This window comes from Elephantulus edwardii, unplaced genomic scaffold, assembly GCF_000299155.1.
Source record: "Elephantulus edwardii isolate Elephantulus edwardi_28Jun2011 unplaced genomic scaffold, EleEdw1.0 scaffold00008, whole genome shotgun sequence".
Taxonomy (NCBI): Eukaryota; Metazoa; Chordata; class Mammalia; order Macroscelidea; family Macroscelididae; genus Elephantulus; species Elephantulus edwardii.
Window position 1 is genome coordinate 25,766,978 of NW_006399758.1, and position 21,290 is coordinate 25,788,267.

The window sequence follows — 21,290 nt, forward strand, 5'->3', positions numbered from 1 at the left end:
TTAAAAGGGGGGAAGATGACATTCTTGAAAACTCTACCGGGCAATTCTACTCCACATGATGGGTTAGAATGAATTGAATAGCAGTGGACTTTTTTGAAGTTATTTAACTCTCTAATAAGTCTGTGTCTCATGTGTCTTAAATTTAGATTTGATTTAGTAATGTTTCTGGCTACCTAGTTCTGGCATTCTCTTGCCTTAATTTTTGTTCTTACTGTTCTTAGCTGCCTTCAAATGCCCCCCCCATTGTTGCTGTTGTTGTTATTGATACGTGCTGTCAAGTCAAGTATGACCCATACTGACCTATGAACAGTAGATCTGAACCCTGTCCTATGCTGTGCCATCCTTACACTTCCTAACACATTACAGCCCATTATAGGAGACACCACATCGATCAACCTCGTTGAGGGTCTTCCTCTCTTTCACTGGCCCTGCATCCTTCCCAGCATCATGTCCCTCTGCAAGGAATATCCCCTTCTAGCAACATGCCCAAACTATGTTAGGTGAAGCCTCACCATTTTTGCCTCTAAAGAGCACTCTGGCTGCCCCCTCTCCATGACATATTTTTTGTTCTTTTGGTAGTCCATGAGATGCTCAGTGCTCTTCTCTAACACCACCATTCAAAAGCATTAACTCTGAAGACCCCCCACTGATGGTGACTCATTAAAAACACGCCATGCTTAGGAAAGTAGGTCAGTGAAAGAAAGGAAGATTTTGCAGCAAAGCAGTTTAACATAGTGACTGTAACAAGAGGCGTTAGTGTGGCAGATGAGGATGGCATAAATAAGGGAAGGTTTCATGAGATAAGAGAAGGTTTCGATATATTGTTTATAGGGTCACCATGAGCTGATGCAACGACACCTAACAACAACAAAAACAGCAACCCCAATGCACACCACAACAGAACATTGTGAACCACAGACTTTTAATTGGCTTATTATCATAAGAAAATTACTATGCCTTTTCCCCTAGTCCGTATTAGTGTGGAGGCACCACTGAAATCTGTCTGCACTGACACATGGCTGTACATGAACTGCTTTGTTCAGGGATTAAGCCCAGGTACCTTGAAAGGAAGGCAGGGCCATCAGTGACCCAACAGCCTATGAAACCATGCTGTTGTTTTCAGTCAGTTTGTGGAACTACGTGTATTAAGCCAACATGTGTTTTTATCCTCTGACAGAAACTGTGGTTCACACAAAACAGCCCTGTAAAGATCTGCTTAAACCATTAAAAGTGGCATACTTTGATTAAGTGAATAAACAAGCAAGACAAGTAAATATGGTTTCAGTCTTCCAAAATTCCCAAGGCATTCCACCACATCCCCCGGAATGGGTGTTGGCAAGGCTGTTCTGATGGCAGACAAAATGTTTTGCTTTTTTTTAAGGAAATAAAGCCTGATAAGAAAAAAAAGAAATATTCTTTTAGCAGTGCCTCTGGTAATTTAAATTTACAAGTGTGACACAGAAGAAAGGCTTGGTGAAATATATCTGAAGAATTACAGTCATGGGGAACACTGTAGAGTAATTTGCCTCTGCAGATCATGGCCAATATCTGGTTTTGCATATTGTCCAGTTGTATGCAAATATTCTCAGCCCTGTTAACACACTGAACCTTCTCTTGAAAGTGAAGACAGAGGAAGGTCTGTTGACAGTCCTGAGGAAGATTGGATTGCATTTTATCCAAAGGTCCTAGCTTTGCTTCTAGCCAGATGAGATTTTGCCTTGTGTAGGACCCAGTTTTCTCACTTACAATGGTAGTGTCAAGGTGGCTGAACAATTGCCTAGATAATCTCTTAAAATCTTCCCCATTGAACATTCTGTAATTCTCCCCATCTAGGTGGTAAATCTACTTTCTGCTGGCACCAAGAGATAGACCTGTCAATAGTCCCGAAGCTGGATTCCCATATCTGAGAATACTACTATCTCTTGAGTTAAGGGATCAGAAGATACTTCTAAAGTCAAATATTACCAGAAGTTCAATATATTGGGTCTTCACCAGATGGTCTACTTAATGTATTATAGACCTGCGTGTGCACTTAGTTAGAATGGGCTGATCTTCCTACTAGGGAGCTGTGGTAGTCAAGTCTGTAGGAAGTTGCATTGCTCACCCACAGGCACCTCCTCTCTGATCATCTGAGTCCATCAGTAGCTTTGAGGGAGAAAGATGATCAGCTTCCTCTCCTGGCACTTACAACCTTGGAAACTCGCTCAAGGTCAACTGTTAATCAGTTCCAACATGGCAGCAATGAGTTTTCTCTTCCTGCTGGAGTTTCTGAGTGGCGTAGAGAGTTAATGCACTTGGAGACTCACTCAGAGTTGGAGATTTGAGTCCACCCAGAGGCACCTCAGAAGAAAAATATCTGAAGAAGCATTGCCATTTAGTCAGAACTGAATCATAGTTGACCCTCCATTGTATTTCTGAGTCTGTAAGTCTCATGGGAAGAGATTGTTCATCTTTCTCTTGAGAAGGTGGTAGTGGATTCGAACTACCAGAAAGGCACTGTTTTTGAGCTAGAATCAAAACTCCCCACAGACCAGGTCAAAGACCTAGTCACCTAATTCTGGAAAAACAATCATTGAAACTCTGTGGAGTTCTACTCCGTACAGTTCTACTCTGACACACATCCAGTCGCCATGATTCAGGATCAACTCAGTGGCTCCTGATTTATCTCTCTCCTAATGCTGTCTCTACTTCCTCTATCTCTCTCTTTGTTTTACCTCTTTGTTTTACTGGATCTTCATTTCTTCTACCTTTCTTTAACTTCTTTTCTGTCATTTGCTACCTAACCTACTATACTATGGAATTTTTCTCCTCTATATTTTCATGTAAAAGCTATAGTGGGACCGTAATTAAGCCCCCTGCTGCTACCCAAAAACCTAATGATTCAAATCCACCAGCCACTCTATGGGAGAAAGATGTGCAAGTCTGCTTCTGTACAGATTTACAGCCTTCGAAGCCCGATGGGGCAGACCTAGTTTTCTGTAGGTCACTGTGAGCCAGAATGGAATCAAAAGCAATGAGTTGGGTATGTCTGCTACTGACAAAATTGTAAAATATGTACTTCAGAATTCAAATATGTTTTGTTAAAGAAAGCAAAGAAGTTGTGGGAAGCTGGCAAAACTAATTCTGCCAAGAGCTGTGATGATTATTCAAATTAAAAGAAGCTTTTAGAGTAAGTTCAATAAATGAAAGTACTAATGTCCATGTTTTTTGTTTCAGCCTACAAGGAAAAAATGAAGGAGCTGTCCATGCTGTCACTGATCTGCTCTTGCTTTTACCCGGAGCCTCGCAACATCAACATCTATACTTATGATGGTGAGTTGCCCACAGTAGACGTGCCCCTGCTGGTTCAAGCATTCAGGAAAGCTCAAATACTCTTGCTTCTCTCTCACACAGCTCCTAGCATCATTTAGTCAACACTAGATAGATTTCACTATTGATTTTCTGGGTGTAGCTCTTATGTTTTATTGACTGCCTAAAGCTCAGAACAGTCTCTGTTTAGTCCTGGTTACAACACCAATGTCTCTTAAGAGATAGGACTTGGTCATGGTTAGCAACCACACACAACACTTCAACATCTCCAACACATCTGGCATTTTACAAATTATATGATGTTCTAAGCTGAGCTCTGTTGGCCTACTGGTAAGGAGTTTAGCTGTGAACCCAAAGGCAGAAGATTCAAAGTCAGATGAGTGATCTCCTCCTGTGTCATTTACAGCCTCGAAAAACACACTGGAGGGTCAGCTATGAGTTGACTCTGACTCAATGGTAATGAGAATGAGTACATAGCATAGATTATAATTTGAAGGAAATGCCTTCTCATTACAAAGTTCAAGGGACAGCCCACAACAAGTTTGAAAAGCAAAGCCTAAACTGGCCCGGCAGTTAACTTTGTTGAAGCACAGCCCTTCAGAGTAATTCTTCCTGATTCATTACACTTAGCTTGGTCTCCTTTCTGACTCTGTCACTATCTACATGTTTCTCAGCGAAGTTGCTCAAATTCTCGAAGCCTCATTTAACACTACTATATTCCTAACAGGATTGCTATGAAGTTTAAATTAGTTAATGTAAGTCAGGTACTTAACACAGAACCTGGAACACTAAGATAGTGATTATTGTCAACAAACAACAAACTTTGCTGTGGTTGCATGTGTTTGGATGGATGGATAGATAGATAGATAGATAGATAGATAGATAGATAGATAGATAGATAGATATAGTTCCATATATCAATAGATATCTCTATATTTCCATATCTATACTGATAGAGGTATAGCTGAGGCTAGTTTGTGACCTATCAGTACACGATTACTCTTCTTTTTCATATATGTGTAAACAAATGCATTGAAGTGAAGGGACCCTGTGGGCAATTAACCCTTCCTGTGCCTTTAAACAAGACTCAAATGATTTTTCCTTCCAAAGTTACCCTATCATGGCACAAATGCTAATAATTTAGTCAGGAAACACGCTGTTTGTGGAAGTGTTCATTTCAAAACTAAAACTTCTATTAGAATGCCTCAATAAGATATTAGGCCCAATTTCTGTTGTAAAAGGTAATTATGCTGGTCTGTTGTTGTGTACCATCAAGTCAGAACCAACCCATAAGCCAGCTCTCCAGCACGTTTTCAGAGATAGTGTATAAATAGTATGGGAAGAGATTGCTCAACTTTCTCCTGCATAGCAGCTGGTGGATTTGAACTAACATGCGTAGGGTTGACAGTGCAGATCCTTACCACTAGGCCACTAGAGCCTGCAGTTATTTGTGAAGTTAACCCAATGGCTGCACCTCTCTAGAGGTTCAAATCCATCAGCAGCTCCATGAGAGAAAGATGGTCAGATTCCTCTCGTGAGACTGAAAACCTGCTGCAGGCTTAGCTATGAGTCAGTTCTGACTCTACAGCAATGAGTGTTTTCATTTAACTATTACAGTTTGTGCGTTATATGTTGCATCTTTTGCCTTTTAATCTTGAAAATAAATTTTGAGGAAGGCACGCTCTTTTAGATTCTTCATCTTTTAAATTAGGAAACAGAAGCTTAAAGAAGTTAATTATCCCAAAACTAAGAAAAAGAGCTTATTATTTGGACAAGCAGTTCTCATCCCAGGGTCTAGAATCTAAGGCAGTCAGAACCACCACCTTATCAAATAAGCCGATTGTACTTACCGGCGTATGGGAGTTCTGGTGATGGAGTTTAGAAAGTTGCACTGCTAGCTGAAAGGCCAACCATCTCTGGACATTCAAATCTACCTGCTGCTTCAAGGGAAAAGAAGGACAGTCTCCTTTTATGTCATTTGCAGCCTCTGAAAACTAGCTGGAATCAGCTATGAGTCAGTTTCGACTTAACAGCACAACTTTGACTTGTGTCAAAGTTGAACTTTCTCTTATGTTCCACACACCTAAACAATTCTTACAGTTGTATTCTAAGTGTAGATAGGATCTTAAAAGCCTGTAGGACAATTCTAAGGTTGTCTTTTTGGTATTTCTTTTTATATTTGCCAACCAACAAGGTCGGCAGTTCTAACCTACCAGCCGCTCTGAGGGAGCGAAGTGTGGTGGGCAGGCAGGGTTCCTGGATTCCTGAACTTCATGGTAGTGGGTCAGGTTTGGTCTCCTGCTCAGTTAGTTGTGCTGGAGGAGCATATGCTAAGTAGAAAGAAGAAAGAAGAAAAAAAAGAGTGAATATTTCAAACAGAGCCAAGATCCCCAAGGCAGAATCTCATCGTCTCATTGCCTTTTTGCCATTCATCTGTGAGCCTTCCATCACACTCATCTCCCCAGAGGAGACATCACACTTGCTTGATGACTCAAATCCAAAAACTTACTCAAGAGCAAAATAGGAATCAGCAGGGTGCTTGCAAAGCGGCGTTGTTGACTTGTCAAATATTTCTAACTGTTCAGAGAATTGGGTTGCTTCTAACATATCTCCAGTGATTTCTAACTACAAGATTGCATTTGAAAACTGGAGAGAATGCTCTTCCCCACCCCTTCCCATAATTTAGCGTGAAAATATCTTCAGTTGTGACAGTTAAAACAATTCTGTGCTTCTTTATTTTCATATTATATTTCTAAAAATGGCTCATGTTTATTCTAAAGGAAAAGAAATTCTAGTCTTAAATCAATTCAGAATTTTTCTTAAGTACACCTACCTCTCATAATCCATGTCAACAGATACATCTGCAGATACTGTTGCATATTCTAACATTGCCATTCTTTATTCTGCTACCATCAAGTCAGAACCAACAATAGCTGATCCTCCAAAAGGTTTTCAGAGGCAGCTAATCATCCATGAGAGGAGATTGCTTATCCTTCTCCTGCAGGGCAGCTGGTGGATTCAAAGTGTGTTACTTTAGGATTGCAGTGCAGTTTCTTATCATTATGCCACCAGAGCTCCTGCAGTATGTCTATAGTTATACCAAAGAAAGAGCCCATACGTTCAACCCAATGTAGAGCAAAAGGTTACATGGAGCATCTTATTCCTGTTTGTAAAAGAAGCAAGGAGTCTTTAAAGTGTCAGAATGCAAATAATTAAGATATGCCCCCAATGCTTCATACACTGTGTGCTTAACATTCTCAAATTTTCCTTCCTCAGATATGGAAGTGAAGCAAATCAACAAACGTGCCTCTGGCCAGGCTTTTGAGCTCATCTTAAAGCCTCCATCTCCTATCTCAGAAGCTCCCCGAACTTTAGCTTCTCCAAAGAAGAAAGATCTGTCCCTGGAGGAGATTCAGAAAAAACTGGAGGCTGCAGAGGAAAGAAGAAAGGTAATTTTTTCCATCCACTCCCCTGTCTTACCCTACATATCATGCTCTAGCTGATCAGCGGAAGCCCACAGGAGACAATAATGCTTTAAACTGACACCATTCCAACATACACAGCTGGTCTTCAGTAGAACACAGCAGGGGCTGGTTGAACGGGCTAAGATGTCTCAGGTGTAGTAAGCACTGCTTCTAAACTAGGTAAAACCAGGAATCGAAGGTTAGAGGAATCTCAGGATCCTCTTGTCCGTGTTTTGGATTCCTTTATCAGAAAAAGGGAGCCATGGTAGGAGCATGGGGAGTTACACTGCTAACCCCAAGCTCATGGCGCTCCAGCAGTTCAAATCCACTGGTGACTATGTGCAAGAAAGACAGGCAGTCTCTTCCTGTGCAATTTACCGCCTTGGAAACCAAACAGAGGGTTTCTGACCCTCAGTCAGTTCTGACTCAACAACCATAAGTTTGAGGATTTTTTTTTACCTTAAAAGCAAGATTCTTGTGACCTTAATGCATCAGATTCTTAGTGCATCACAGATTCTGTGACCTTAGTGCATCAGACCTCAACACTATCAAGAAATCAGAGCTGTAGGCAACTCTGCCAGGTGGGGTGGAGGAGGGGCAGGAGAAGTGATTCCTCTCCTCCGCCATGCCTTCGTGTGTCGTGTACAGGTTTTGCACAGACATGGTTTTTCTTGGGACCAGGAAGTGCCACTAAGCCAATGACTGAAGGTGACAGAAGAATTGATGCCTTTGAGTTGTAGTTCTGGAGAAGAGTACTGAACATGGGCTGTGAAAGGAACAAGCAGATATGTCTTGGGAAAAGTTCAGCCAGAGTGCTTCTTGGAGGCAAAGATGGCAAAGCTTTATCTGTTATACTTTGGGACATGTAGCATGTAGCTAAGCAAAGCTACTCCTTGGAAAAGAACATCATGCTTGGAAAGATGGAAAATCGGTGAAGGAGTGCAAGACCCCCAATGAGATAGATAGACACGGCAACTTCAGCAACGGACTTGAGTGTGTCCGAGGTGATGGGAATGACACAGATGGAACAGGATTCAGGTTGGCTGCTGTTCATAGTGTCACTATGAATCATACTCAGCCCAACGGCACCTACATCAACAACATGAATGACCAGATCCTCCTCCCAAGAGCTTTCCTGCCATGTGTAATTTGTCTCCAGGACAAGGGCTGGATGCTTTCCCTTTGCCTTCTCGGGACCTCATTGCTTGTTCTTGATTTTGGTACTTCTAAGACTAGAACCTCTCTGCAGTCTTCAGATCTCTTCTTCCACCCTATTTTAAGCCCTGATAGGGATATTATATTTATTTATGTCAGTGGTTCTTGTTTGTATTAGGAAGTTCTTCTCTTTTTTCTGAAAAGCTTCTGAAAGCTTTTCTGAGTTTTCCATAATTAGGCAGCTCAGAAAAAGTCAGGGACATTTTCAATCAGGAACATTCAGACATTCAAGGGACCCAGTATATGGACTTAGAAGGTGTATCTGAATATGAAATGCAGTGACATAATTAGAATCATGTGACTAAGTGACTAAATTAAAATTCAGACTTACAGACCAAAGTTCAACATGATTCAGGATGTTTCTACTGTGCTGGGTAATGAAGTTAACTTGAAAAACATACTAATGGGGTGGTGGGAAGAACACAGAGATGATCAAAACTAACTGGTTTCTAATAAAAACTCCTTGAAGTAATTAATTTTTAATTCTGGTAGCATTCCTGCCCCTTAATACCAATAGATTTCCAAAAATTGTATAATCAAATAACTTAATTGAACTAGACACTGGTTGTATCACTAAGTCAGTTTTTATGTGTCATCCTGCATCATTATTCCTAGAAATAATATTCCTTGAAATATTTTTAAATTAGCATGCCTTCACATTTCTTAGATTATTTGTTCACATTTTTGTGCAGAACTCATTATGTAAGTCAAATCTGGTGGTAGGATGTTCATTAGATGAAACTGTAACTAGTTAATAGAAAGTGGTAATTTAAAAAATCATTACTTTATTGGGTTATATTGAATTAGTGCTCATTTAAAGAGGTGTTAATTCTCTTTAAAGAACCTTCAGCAAGTCCATATATCTTGGTAATTATTTCAGTGAAGAATCTCCTATCACAATGGTAAGAAACTGTGCTACAATCACAAAGGCACACAGGTTTAATCCACCAGGTGCCTCATGGGGAAAAAAAGACAATTTCCTCTGATTTATTAGCTCAGAAGAACCCTCTGGAGGGTCTGCTATGATTTGGTTCCAATTCAATGGCAAACAATAACAACAAACTCAGCAGAAATCTGGAGAGATTTATTCACTTCAGTGACTAAAAAGTCTAAAACTAGGTAACAGCTTCAAGAGCAGCTAGTTCCAAGTACTGAAGAAATATTTTCAGAAATATTTTCATCTTTATCCTTCTTGTTATTAAGTCTTCTTGTCTCTAGTTAAATTAATTCTCAAGAAAGTTTCATTATCAGTCATTCTCAACTTACTTTTCCAACACTCAGCAACTCTAGAAGAAGAGAGATTTTCTTTCCCAATGGCTCCAACAAAAATCTTAGAACTCTGTCTCATTGGCCTCACCTATCTGGATCACATACCCATCTCTGAACCAGTCATTAATGACCAAGACATACAGTGCTTGGATTTGCTAGCCTGAAATAAAGGCCCCTATTGGATTATACATATCTGCTGTCTCAAATCCACCAGCAGCTCAACAGGGAAAAGATAGGCAACTCCTCCAGTGCTGTTTACAGTTGTAGAATCCCGATAAAGGTTCAGCTATGAGTTGGTTTTGACCCAATGGCAATGCGTTTGAGATTGTGTAGAAATTGCTGTAAGGTCCTTGGAGTAAGAAATGTGAAAGGATCTCTCTCTCTCTCTCATTGCCGTGGAGTCGGACAGTTGACCTTCCAGTGCTTTTTCAAAGGCTGTCATCTCACAAGAGATTACCCATCTTTGTACTGCAGAGCAGCTGGTGGATTTGAAACCCTTGTTTTTGAATTGGCAGGACAACTCTCTATCTACTAGGCCACCAGATCTCTGTGGATGAGTTGATCTTTAAAAAGAAAAAAGTTCTTCCTAGAAGGTAACAAAATGAATCCTCACTAAGCAATCCAGTAGATGAACATCATTTCTATTTGTAAAGATTTAGTGTTACGTGATAGATGGAGAAAAGACTGAAACTATCAATGACTTCATCTTACTTAGATTCACAATCGGTACACTTACTTACTACCAGCTGTCAGGGGATCAGAAGACCTATTAGACTGGGAAAATCTGCAAAAGACAGGGACCTCTCCAAATTATTGAGGAGCAATGATGTAAATTTGAAGAGTAAGGTGCACCTTATCCAGGCCATGTTCTTTTTCAGTCACTTGTTATGCATCTGAGATCTAGACAGTGACTAAGGATGAAAGAAGAAGAATTGATATCCTTGAGTTATCATGTTGGAAAAGAGTATTGAACATCTTATGGACTGCCAAAAGAACAAGCAGATATGTCTTAGCAAAGGTGCAGTCAAAGTGCTCCTTGGAAGCAAAAACTATAAAGCATCTTCTCATAAATTTTGAGCATGTTGCTAGGAGAGGCTATTCTAAGAGAAGAACATCATGCTTGGAAAGGTGGAGGGATAGGGAAAGAGAGGAAGACCCCCAATGAAATTAAGTGGAACAAGTGACTGCAGCAATGAGCTTGAGTGTGTCAGAGATTGTGAGGCTACAACAGGATAGGACAGGGTTCAGATCTGTTGTTTTTTGGGTTAGTATGAGTCATAGCTGATTCAACAGCACCTACCACCAACAACAATAGGCATTAATTACTTAGCTCATACATTATTCAATTTGAAGTTTTCTTTTTTAACCCTGCCCACGTCTTGCATAGTTATCTTCATATAAATAGAAAGAAAAAGAGTGATGTGTCTATGTAACAATTCTGTTGATAGAAATAAATTGTGAACCACATGTATTTTTAAAACCTAGCAGTCACATTTTAAAAATAAATGTCATTAATTTTAATTAAAATATTATCTTTAATCCAACATATTTATGACCGTATTATTTCAGCATGTAAAAAGAAAAAAGGTTTAAGAATAAGACAAAAACCCATTGCCATCAAGTTGAAACCAATTTATAGCTGACCATCAGCAGATTTGTGTTGTTGTGGTTGTTATTAGGTCTGGTATGACTCATAATAACCCTTTAAACTACATAACTAAACCCTAGGCTATAAATCGCACAGAAGGAGTTTGCCCATATTTCTCTCATCGAGCTGCGAATGGAACCATCAAAGGACCACATCTTTGGGTAACCACACAGCTCTATGGTCTATGCCCCCAAAGCTCCCCTCGTTCAACAAGCAATAAAAAAAAATTAGTAAAATATCTCACATCTTTTTATTCTTACTAAAGCTTGAAATCTTATATGTATTTTATAATTAAAGTTCATTTCAGTTTGGACAAGCCACATTTCCAGTGTTCAATAGCCACATGTAGCTGTCATTGTTATTAGATGCTATGGAGTCACCTATAACTCAGGAGGAACACCAGATCAAGCCTTGTTCTCTCCTGTGCCGCTCTCGCAATCTCTGCCATGCTCAAGCTCACTGTTGCGATCACATTGTAGTGTCAGTCCTTCTCTTTGAGGATCTTCCTTGCCTTTGTTTTTCCCTCCTAACCACGTGCCCCAAGTATATCACACAATGTTTCACCATCCTTGCCTCTAAGGAGCACACTAGTTGCACTTCCTCCATGACAGATTCATTTGTTCTTTTGACAGACCGTGAATTAGTTAGTACTCTCCATCCACACCACAACTCAAGGGCATTGATTCTTCTTTGAGCTTCCTTATTCATTGTCCAACTTTGAGATACATAGAAAGCAATTCAAAGTACCATGGCATGGGTCAGACATTACCTTAGTCTTAAAACTGACATTCTTGCTCTTCAGCACTTTAAAGAGGTCCTTGGCAGCAGCGTTGCCCAATGCAACATGTCTTTTGATTTCTTGACTGCTGCTACCATCAATTTTGGTTGTGGAGCTAAATTAAATGAAGTCATTAACAACTTCTACCAGATCGGACAGCAGAGATATAGATGATAGACAAGAAAATTTTTGCGAACAATTGGAGGAATGTAGACGCAAGTTTTTCAAGTTGGTACCAACTCTGGTGACCTAGTGGTAAGAAGCTGCACTGAAATCCCAAAGGCACGTGGTTCAAATCCACCAGCTGCTGCACGAGAGAAGGCTGGGCACTCTCGTTCCGTGCAATTTACTGCCTCTGAAAACCACTAAGGGATCAGCTGTGCTTAAGTTCCAACTCATCGGCACGCAACAACCACCAACTAGTCATTCAGATTGAACTTTACGTAGCCTTTTTATATATTCTTTTAAGAAACTAATAAAGTAGAAATCACATTTTCCTACTGTAACTTCAGTCTTATATTCTTAGAACCAACTCACACTTCCTTATTTGACTACCTATCATCTCAGTATTCCATTTGTGCTACTCAGGGATATTTTCACAGTAGTACCTGACAACAGTTAGAACTCTACAAATATTTTTATGTAAATAGATAATTTATAGTTTTTGAGGCCAAATGTTGACCTAGCAATAGATACCTTCTTTTGACTTTGTATATTATCCTCCAATCCTTGAAGGTATAGTCAACAAGTTTCCAGATAACACTTACATGAAGTGAACTCTGCAATCTAGGTTATTCTTAGTCTAGAGGAATATGCTCATCCAGTAGATTTTTATTGAGTACATTATTATGTAGACCCTGCTCTTGTATTAAGGATAATCTGGTTGTCTTTATGTTCTGAAGTAGTGGATAGAAAATAGATGAGGGGGCAGGGGGGATAGAATGAATAAAACATCATATCAGTTGATACTAAACAAAGCAAAGATAATTGAGAGTGCTGGGGTGACAGTGGTTAAAAGAATTTGACTAGTAACAATCGGAACCCAGCAGTGACTCTGCAGGAGGAAATATGTGGCGGTCTGTGGTTCTGCTCTGTTCTGTAGGATCACTACGAGTTAAAGTCAAGTCATCATCAATGAGTGTGGTTAAAAGGTGCTATTTATGTTGCAGGATGTGTGTAAAGAAGCATGATGCTTTGAGGAGTAAGCCACGCAGCTCTGCTCCAGGAGGGTAACATTCTATGTAAGGAGAATGTTGCTATTACTATGTGTTGCACAGACATTTCTACCACAAAGTGACCTTACAGAAAGGTGTGGAACTGTTCAGTGGGGATTCCTAGGCTATGATTTTTATAGACGAACTGGTGGATTCAAACTGCTGACCTTTCATTCAGCCCTGACCACTTATCCACTGCACCATCAGTGATCCCCAGGAAAGATGATTGCTAGTGCATCGGGCCTTTGGAGGGAGTCTACTGGGTATATAAGGGAAATGATGAGTTTAGTATAGTTGAATAAGAGAAAGCGATGGGGTCTATTAAGATGGAGGTCAAAAGGCAGCATCTGACTTTGACTTAAAATAATTCATCAGTGAGGAAAATGAAGCCCTTTTCAGTGTTGGAGTCACTATATTTTTTGTGAAGAAAGATCTTCTTAAGAAAAGAAGGTGAATAGAAAAATAGTGTTAACTACATTGAGAGGACAGGCAAGTGAAGGATTCTTGAACCAAAACTTTACTGCTGTCGTTGTTGTTGTTAAGTGCTGTTGAGTCAAGTACAATTCATAACAAGCCTGTGAACAACAGATCTGAACCTGCCTATCCTGCGCCATCTTTATCATCCCTGACACACTTGAGACCATTGCCACAGACAGCACATCAACCCATCTCCTTAAAGGTCTTCCTCTCCTTTGCTGAACTTCCACCTTTCCATGTATGGTGTCCCTTTCCAAGGAATAGCCTCTCCTAACATGTCCAAAATATGTGAGAGATAACTGTGCCATCTTTGTTTCGAACAACACTGATTGCACTTTCTCCAAGACATTTGTTTATTCTTTTGCAACCCATGGGATATACAAGTATTCAAAGGCCATAAAAGGCAGTAAGTATTTGCTTGAGACATTGAGTAGACCAGTGGGTTTGACTAGAGGATGTGGATAGGGATTTGGAGAGAGAAAATGACCTTGAATGCCACAATAGTCACTCAAATGGCATTGGGAAAGAAATTAGGAGTCATTAAAGACATTTAGATAATACAGAGATATACAACCTAGCTCAATAACCACCAATATTTTCACTGTTGAGAACGTGTTTCTACAACTTGCACACTTGTAAAGATCCTGCTAACTAAGCATATCACATTTAAATGTGTTTTAATAAGTTTTTGCCATAATTATTAATCAAAATAACTTATAACTTACAATTCATATTTATGATTATAAAATAATAAATATTTCATCACTTGAGGAAAAATTTAACTTAAAATGAAGGGAATCTTAACCTAAAACTAAGGGAATTTTAACTTAAAATTAAGATAAAATATATGCAAAATATTATTTCTCTCGGGACTTTTACAAATGCAAAGAAGTTTATGAACCTTCTCCCGGCCCTGACAGGTCTGCTTCAAAAGGCTTAGGAACTCCAGGTGGGAACCAGTGACCTTAGTTGTGTTGTGGAACCTTCTGGATCTCTAAGTGGAAGGCTGCCACAATAGCATCTCCACCTGGCCTCAGATTCACTTGGTGGTAAATGTTTTCACAGTCCCCCCACTCCTGCTCCATCTGTTGACACGATTGCAGCATTGACCATCTGGTTACTAGGTGGACTATACTCCCTCCGCATCCTTTGAAACAGAATTAATGACCCACTGCTTATTTGGTGCAAGAAACTTGTTATAAAGTAAATTCAGCTTTTTGCCCCTCACTTTTTTGTTTGTCTTTAGGAATTCATGTTCACTTTTGTGAGTTCCGTTGTGTCTTGAAATCGTAATACAATACTGCAGGATACTCATGTGGGAGAAATTATACAAACGCTTCAGCTCTTGATCCATCTAGCCACTTATCCCTTCATTCATTCATGCAACATTTATTTAGAATCCACTTCCTGTCTCCAGCAATGGGCTTGAGTTTGGCAAAGACTGTGAGGAAGACACAGTATAGCGTGAGATTTCAGTCCATTGTTTTGGGTTGCTATGCATTGTAATCTAAAACAGCACCTAACAACAATACTCTGAGAAGCAGTGATGTGAAACTAACCATATATCCCAGGACAACTCTAACTTCCTTCTTTTTTTTTAATATTCTTACCAATGATTTGGCCTTTGACTTTTATAAATGTCCCACTTTGGACAATAAATTATATGGTCATCATTAGCATAGAAAGTATTTAAAAGTGTCTTTAAAAGCATAGTGGATAGGCACATATGGTTAAGAGAATGCCTGTGATCAAACTCTTGTTCTGCCACTTACACAGGCTGTGTTACCCTGAGCAAGTCACTTTGTATCTCTAGGCATCATTTGACTTATCTGTAAAGACTAAGTTATAGAATTAAGACTACTAAGAGTAATAATAGGACTTAAGCAATTGAGTTTATTGGGAAATGTCTGTGGTGGTATGGTCTGGAGGGATACACTACTGATCCAAAAGTTGCACCTCTCAGGAAGTTCAAATCCACCAGCTGCTCTGTAGGAAAAAGATTGGTACTCTCTTCTTTTTGTTTTTTTTCCTTCTTCTTCTCTCTCTTTTTCTCTTTTCTCTCATATTCTTTCCATTTAATTTTTCCCCTATTCATTCATTGTTGCACATTTTCCTCCCTGCCCACCCCTCTCCCCAGTTCATTTTTCTCTTTGAAGAAAAAAAAAATTTTATTGTTACACAATCCACCCCCCACCCGAGTCCACAGTCCACTCTCAATATACATTTCTTTTTCTGTAATCCTGTCATGAAAATAATACCTAATCCTATATTCTCATGTGCTTTGCAGCCTCAGAAAGCCACTGAGAGTCAGTAACGAGTAATGAGGGTACTGATTCAGCAGCAATGAGAAAGGGAGAGAGAGAAGGAAATTATGAGACTTAGAGTTATTTTACATAAAGGCCTAGGACAAGTAGTACTCTGAAAGGGTTAGCAATTTTTACATATTAAAAGCAACACCAAACCTATTGCCACTGAGTCTGTTCCAATTCACAGTGATCCTCTCTGGGGTTTCCCAGCTGTATGTTACAGTTTCCCAAGCTGTAACTCTTAACAGGAACAATCTGCCCCATTTTCTCCAGAAGAGTAGCTATGGGGTTTGAACTACAAGTAAACAGCCTAACACGTAACCTACAACACCATCAAGAACCCTCATAATTTTATAAAGGAGTGTCTCTGTACCTCAAACACTCAATTGTGACCCTACTACTTTTTACAAATGTTTTTAAGTATGGTAAAATATTCTTAAATCAAATTACAAAAATGTGGTAGGTGATAGATGTAACATGTAACATTACATGTCAATTCTATCTGAAAGCTTAGAAGAGCCATTTTAGTCCTTTAGCTTGGTCACCAAACTAAAGTTTTTTGGGGAAAAAAAGTTTAATAATACCAGAAATAATGGCATCTTAAAGGATCTCAATGACATTCCAAAAATCATATCCTACAACTGGTTAGATTAAAAAGAACACTGCTAAAATCATCCTGGTGAGATGAAATTAGCATATTAATGTAACTAGCAGAATCAGTTCCTAAATCTCCTAATCTTGGAGAGAAAGTTGTGTTGTTTAATTTTCATAAAATGGCATAAAAACAGATCTTTAGCCACTAGGCTTGGTTGACTTTCCTCTCCTGTTTGTTGATAACTCACCCTATTGACGACAATTAAAATAGAATCCAGGAAATGGAGGTTGTTGTTTGCACAGCATGGAGCTCTGGTGGCCTGCTGGTGAGCAACTGTGCTGTCAACCCAAAGGCATGAGGTTTGAATCCATCATCCGCTCCACAGGAGAAAAATGAGCAGTCTCCTCCAGTGTGATGTACTGCTGTAAAATCCCGCTGGAGGGTCAGCTATGTGTCACTTCCATGGTACATTAACAATAACAATTTACACAGGAGATTACAAAGCAATTCAGAAATTGGACACATAGGGAATTTTTGGTTCTTTTGAGAATGTGTCCCCTGGACCATGGGGACCTCATGTATATTGGTCCTCAGTGAATAACATCCCCAAGATTCTTTCCCTAGGAGTTAGCCACAGTAAACCCATTAGAGACTTTAGTGTTACTGTTATGTGCTGTCAAAGCAGAATGGATTTATATTTGACCTTCCAGAGGATTTTTAGAGACAGTAAATTGTAAGGGAGGAGACTGCATATCTTTCCCCAGAGAAGAGCTGGTGGATTTGAACAGAGTATCTTTGGGTTGGCAGCGCTGTTCCTTACCCCCTAGGCCACCAGAGTTCCATAGTCAAGGGCTCATTCTAAAAGCCTTTGTATTGATAATAATTTACATTTATTATACTTCATGAACCCTTTTAGATAATTACATTTAATTGTCATATTTCTCACCATTCATTATTTGTGAGTTTAGCTGCATTAACAATATGCTTTTTTTCATTGGTAAAAGTAAAGCCAGTGATTACAGACACACCCTGGAACGAACAAGAGGACCTTAGTACTATGTAATTTAGATTCTGAAAGAAGGTTTGGTTTGGAAATTAATATATCAAAAATAAGATGAAATGGGAAAAGAAAATAAAGTGCTAGAATATATTTATTTCAGAAACAAATGGAGAACTAATGATATCTAAAATGTAGCCTTAAATCTCCTGTGTAATGTGAAATAGATTTTATATAGCACTTAACTCAAATTTATCTTCCAGTTCATTTGTACAGTAATTAAACTATATGCTCAGTAATATAACAAATGGTAGTAAACCTCTTTGGAAAATGTTAAAATGTTCCTAAATGTACAATAACTCTTCTCCCCTGTCTCATTACTTTCTCTATTATGTACCTCTCATGAAATTATTTCTATAATATTGAGTACAGTGTGGGATTCATAACTCGAAAAGGTTCTCACCAATAATACGTCCTTGGTTTTGCACCAGCAAGTTGGAAAAGGTTCCTTAGTCTCCCCGAATGCTGTGATGTTTCAGTTCTAGAAATATTTTGCCCTGACATTTGCATCCCATCATTTTCCATTTCAGCAAAGACCTTCTGTGTTAGTTGTATGCTAGTCAGAAATGATCCTTCCAAGGACAGATACATTTTCCTCAGTTTCTTTTTAATAACTTTCCACAAATCCCAGTTTTCCAGCCTCCTTATCCTTCCAATCAATCAAGAATCCTTTCCACTACTTGACCTTCATGTTCACGTGATAAAGTAAGAACAGCAATTTGAACACACAACTTTCTTTCCACCAAAGTTCTCATTCTATACTTTTATTCACATTCCATGTCACATTTTAGCAACTTTTTAGACAAAAGGCTTCTTTACTTCTTTATTCATGAAAATAGTGGAATCAGCACCAAATTTAAGCTTTGATGCTATAGCTAAACTTTAGGCTGTGTAGTTGTTGTTAAGTGCCAGCGAGTCATAAATGACTCATAGTGACCCTATGAACAAAAGACCTGAACACTTGTATAACTTTAATCATTTCTCCAAGTTCATAGAGTTTCTGGAGGCAAGCTATTTTGGAAGTGGATGCCACTCCTGCTTCCAAGTTGTTTTAATCGGGAAGTTCCACCAAACACTGTCCACCATGGGTAACCATTATCACATTTGACACATGAGTATCACAGTGTTTAGCATGACAGCATCCACAAGTTACCTCTGTACAGCAAATGGACAGACCAGTGCTATACCACTTAGAAGGATGTTTGACCAAAAACAAAACCAGGCCTGAGGGCCACAGATTAAAACAATGCACCTTTGGTTTGGTAGCATAACTTTCTATCCACTATGCACTTGAGGTAGTGCAGATTAAGGCACTCATTTTACTAACAGAAAGGATAGAGGTGTGAGTGCACCCAGAGTGGTCTTGGGACAGAGGCCTTGGCATCTACTCCTGAAAAATCAGCTGTTGGGAGCCCTAGGGAGCACGGTGCTCCCTATACAGGCCTTCCTAAATTGGAATTTTTAAAACCAACCAGTTTTAGTGAGAGGCCCATTTTAAACAAGCTCATTCATTCATAGGGACTGTTAACCCAAAGATAGTCACTCTCAGGGAGAAAGATAGGCAGTCTCCCTCCTCCCATGTGACTTAAAGCCTCAGAAATCCAACAGTCAGTCAGTTCTGAATCAGCTCCAATGGATCCATTCCAGTTCTGCAGCAACAACATGATTTTAATGAGAGGGACCGTTTCTCCTCAGGAATAGAGTTGGAGATGGCACAGGCAAGGATATTTAAATGACAGACTATATTAGAAAGTAATTATGGCTTTCTGTACCTGTGGAGTTACAGAGATCTTAGCGATCATAGCAAAAGGCCCATGTAGCTCTTAGCTTCCTGCAAAAATTTAAGAGTGTGCAGTGCTGTAAATAGAAATAAATAGACTTTTCTTAGGAATTCTTTCTGTAATCCTACATTTTCCTCTTCCCCTCCCACGTCCCTGACCTTTAAATACTTAAAATATTTTCTATTTATGAGATCCTAAAATGGAACAGTGACGACCAATTTTCCCTTCCAGTGCTCATTGCAGAGGGAAGCAGCACCGGGTGCAGTTTTGCAGATCTCTCTCGTTTATAGCTGCTCACACATGGTCAGGGTCTGGACCTCCTTGTATTTCTGTTTCACCTCGTTAACTGTGCTAAACAAAAGCACTTGACACCTGTACGTACAGTCTCATTAAACCCAGTGGATGCCAAAGCACTAACACTATTGATTGAACAGCAGGCGTCTTTCCATTACTTTTAATGGGAGCTGTAAGAATGTTCATGCAGCCCAAATACATCTCACTGGAGCAAGACATTAAAAAGGTGTTTGTAGTTCAATTACCCTTTTAATTCTAGGATATCCCTGTTTAATCCCATGACTCTGCTATCTTCTGCTGACTTTGCCACTTCACCAAGGAAAATGAAGAATTCAAATCCAAACATTAAGTTAAAAGCTTAACAGAGTATTGCATTTCATTTGAACATCTGAAAACTAAGGACTTGGTTGTTGTGATGGCCTCTTGGGAACTGTCTGTGGACTGGCACAGTGTGAGAACAGCAGACACAGGGCTCTGCATGACGTTCACCTCCAAGGCACCAGGGCTCGTCCACAGTCAACAAAGCAAGTCAAACCTAGGCTCACTGGGTGCAGGTGGGGCTCATTTCACTGTGCCATGTGAGAGCCTCCAAAAGGGCCATGTGTGATCCTTCCTAGAGAGCCCTGGAAACTCTGAGGAGGAGGAGGAGAAGAGAGTAACTCCTACATATAAAGCAGAAATATAACATTTGTCCTGGGTAATGCAAATGGTCATTGTACTTGGCTATTAACATTTAAGGCTAAAAAGGTTCAAGTCCACCAAGAGGTGCCAGGAGATCTTTTCCATAAAAAAAGGTCAGCCATTGAAAATCTCGTGGAACACAGTTCTACGCTGACACACCAGGGGTCGCTAGAGTTGGCTCCTTGGCAGCCAGCTTTTATCATCCAACATTAGCAGCTAAAGCTTCTGAGTGTGTGCGGTTTAGAGGAAGGTGATCTGAGCGTGAAGGTGGCAAAACAATTCTGAATCAATACTATAGAGAATTTTAAGGGAGCCCTGGTGGGATAGCTCTTGGGAAGTTGTGCTGTTAACAAACGATGTGTTTCTTTTACTGTTCAAATCCACCAGGAGGAAGATGGTCAATCTCTTTTCATGTTGTTTACAGCTTTAGAAATCCTGTATTTTTCTTTAAATAACAAGAGTTACTATTAATTCAGTACTCACTTTATGGTAGATAAAGTACTATCTAAAATAGGTACCAATCAAAAAAATAATTCAGTGAATACTTTTCTCAGAAAAAGTTGAAACACACACATACACATATTTTTAACTGATTTATTTACAAAGTTCGAATATATTGTTTTCCACACAAGATCCTTCCCATTTTTTTCACCCCCTCATCGAATTGTGAAACACTATGATTAACACACCACCCCAAACCTGCTTCCCTCCCACTTCCACCCTCCCCCTCTTAGATCCTACTCATTCCACAATAAAGGTTTTATACAGAATTTGTCCTTATGGAGCTGAGTTAGTTCACTCAGCAAAATGCTCTCCAGTCCCTCCCAAGCTACGTAATAATTTACAAAACCATTGCTCCTGCATACTGTGTAGTGTTCCATTTTATGAATGTACCACAACTTCTCAATCCATTTGTTTGTGCTGTTTCCATGTTCTTGTGATGGTGAATAACCCTGCTATGAACACTGGCATACAAGTCTCTGGTTTTGCCTCAGTTCTCATTTTCTGAGGATATATTCCAAGCAGTGGAATAGCTGGGTCATATGGAATTTCTATGTTCAGCTTTTTGAGGAAATACCTAACTTCCTTGCAGAGTAGTTGTAACATACACATATTCTTAATCTCTCACTTTCTCCTTTGTTCTCTCATATACACATACACACACACAGCTCAGTAGTTGTTGTTGTTGTTATGTGCTTTCG

The 21,290-nt window shown here is 39.5% G+C and overlaps 1 protein-coding gene across 2 annotated transcripts in view; it reads left to right on the plus strand.

The window, feature by feature from the left end:
• LOC102854735 (stathmin-2-like) overlaps nt 1–21,290 on the plus strand; it is a 70,893-nt gene that overhangs the window by 39,891 nt on the left and 9,712 nt on the right. For both annotated transcript variants that reach the window (XM_006880482.1, XM_006880483.1), the window contains exons 2-3: nt 3,217–3,312; nt 6,586–6,758. In XM_006880482.1, coding sequence (XP_006880544.1) covers nt 3,217–3,312; nt 6,586–6,758 — 269 coding nt within the window. The remainder of the gene's footprint in view (nt 1–3,216; nt 3,313–6,585; nt 6,759–21,290) is intronic.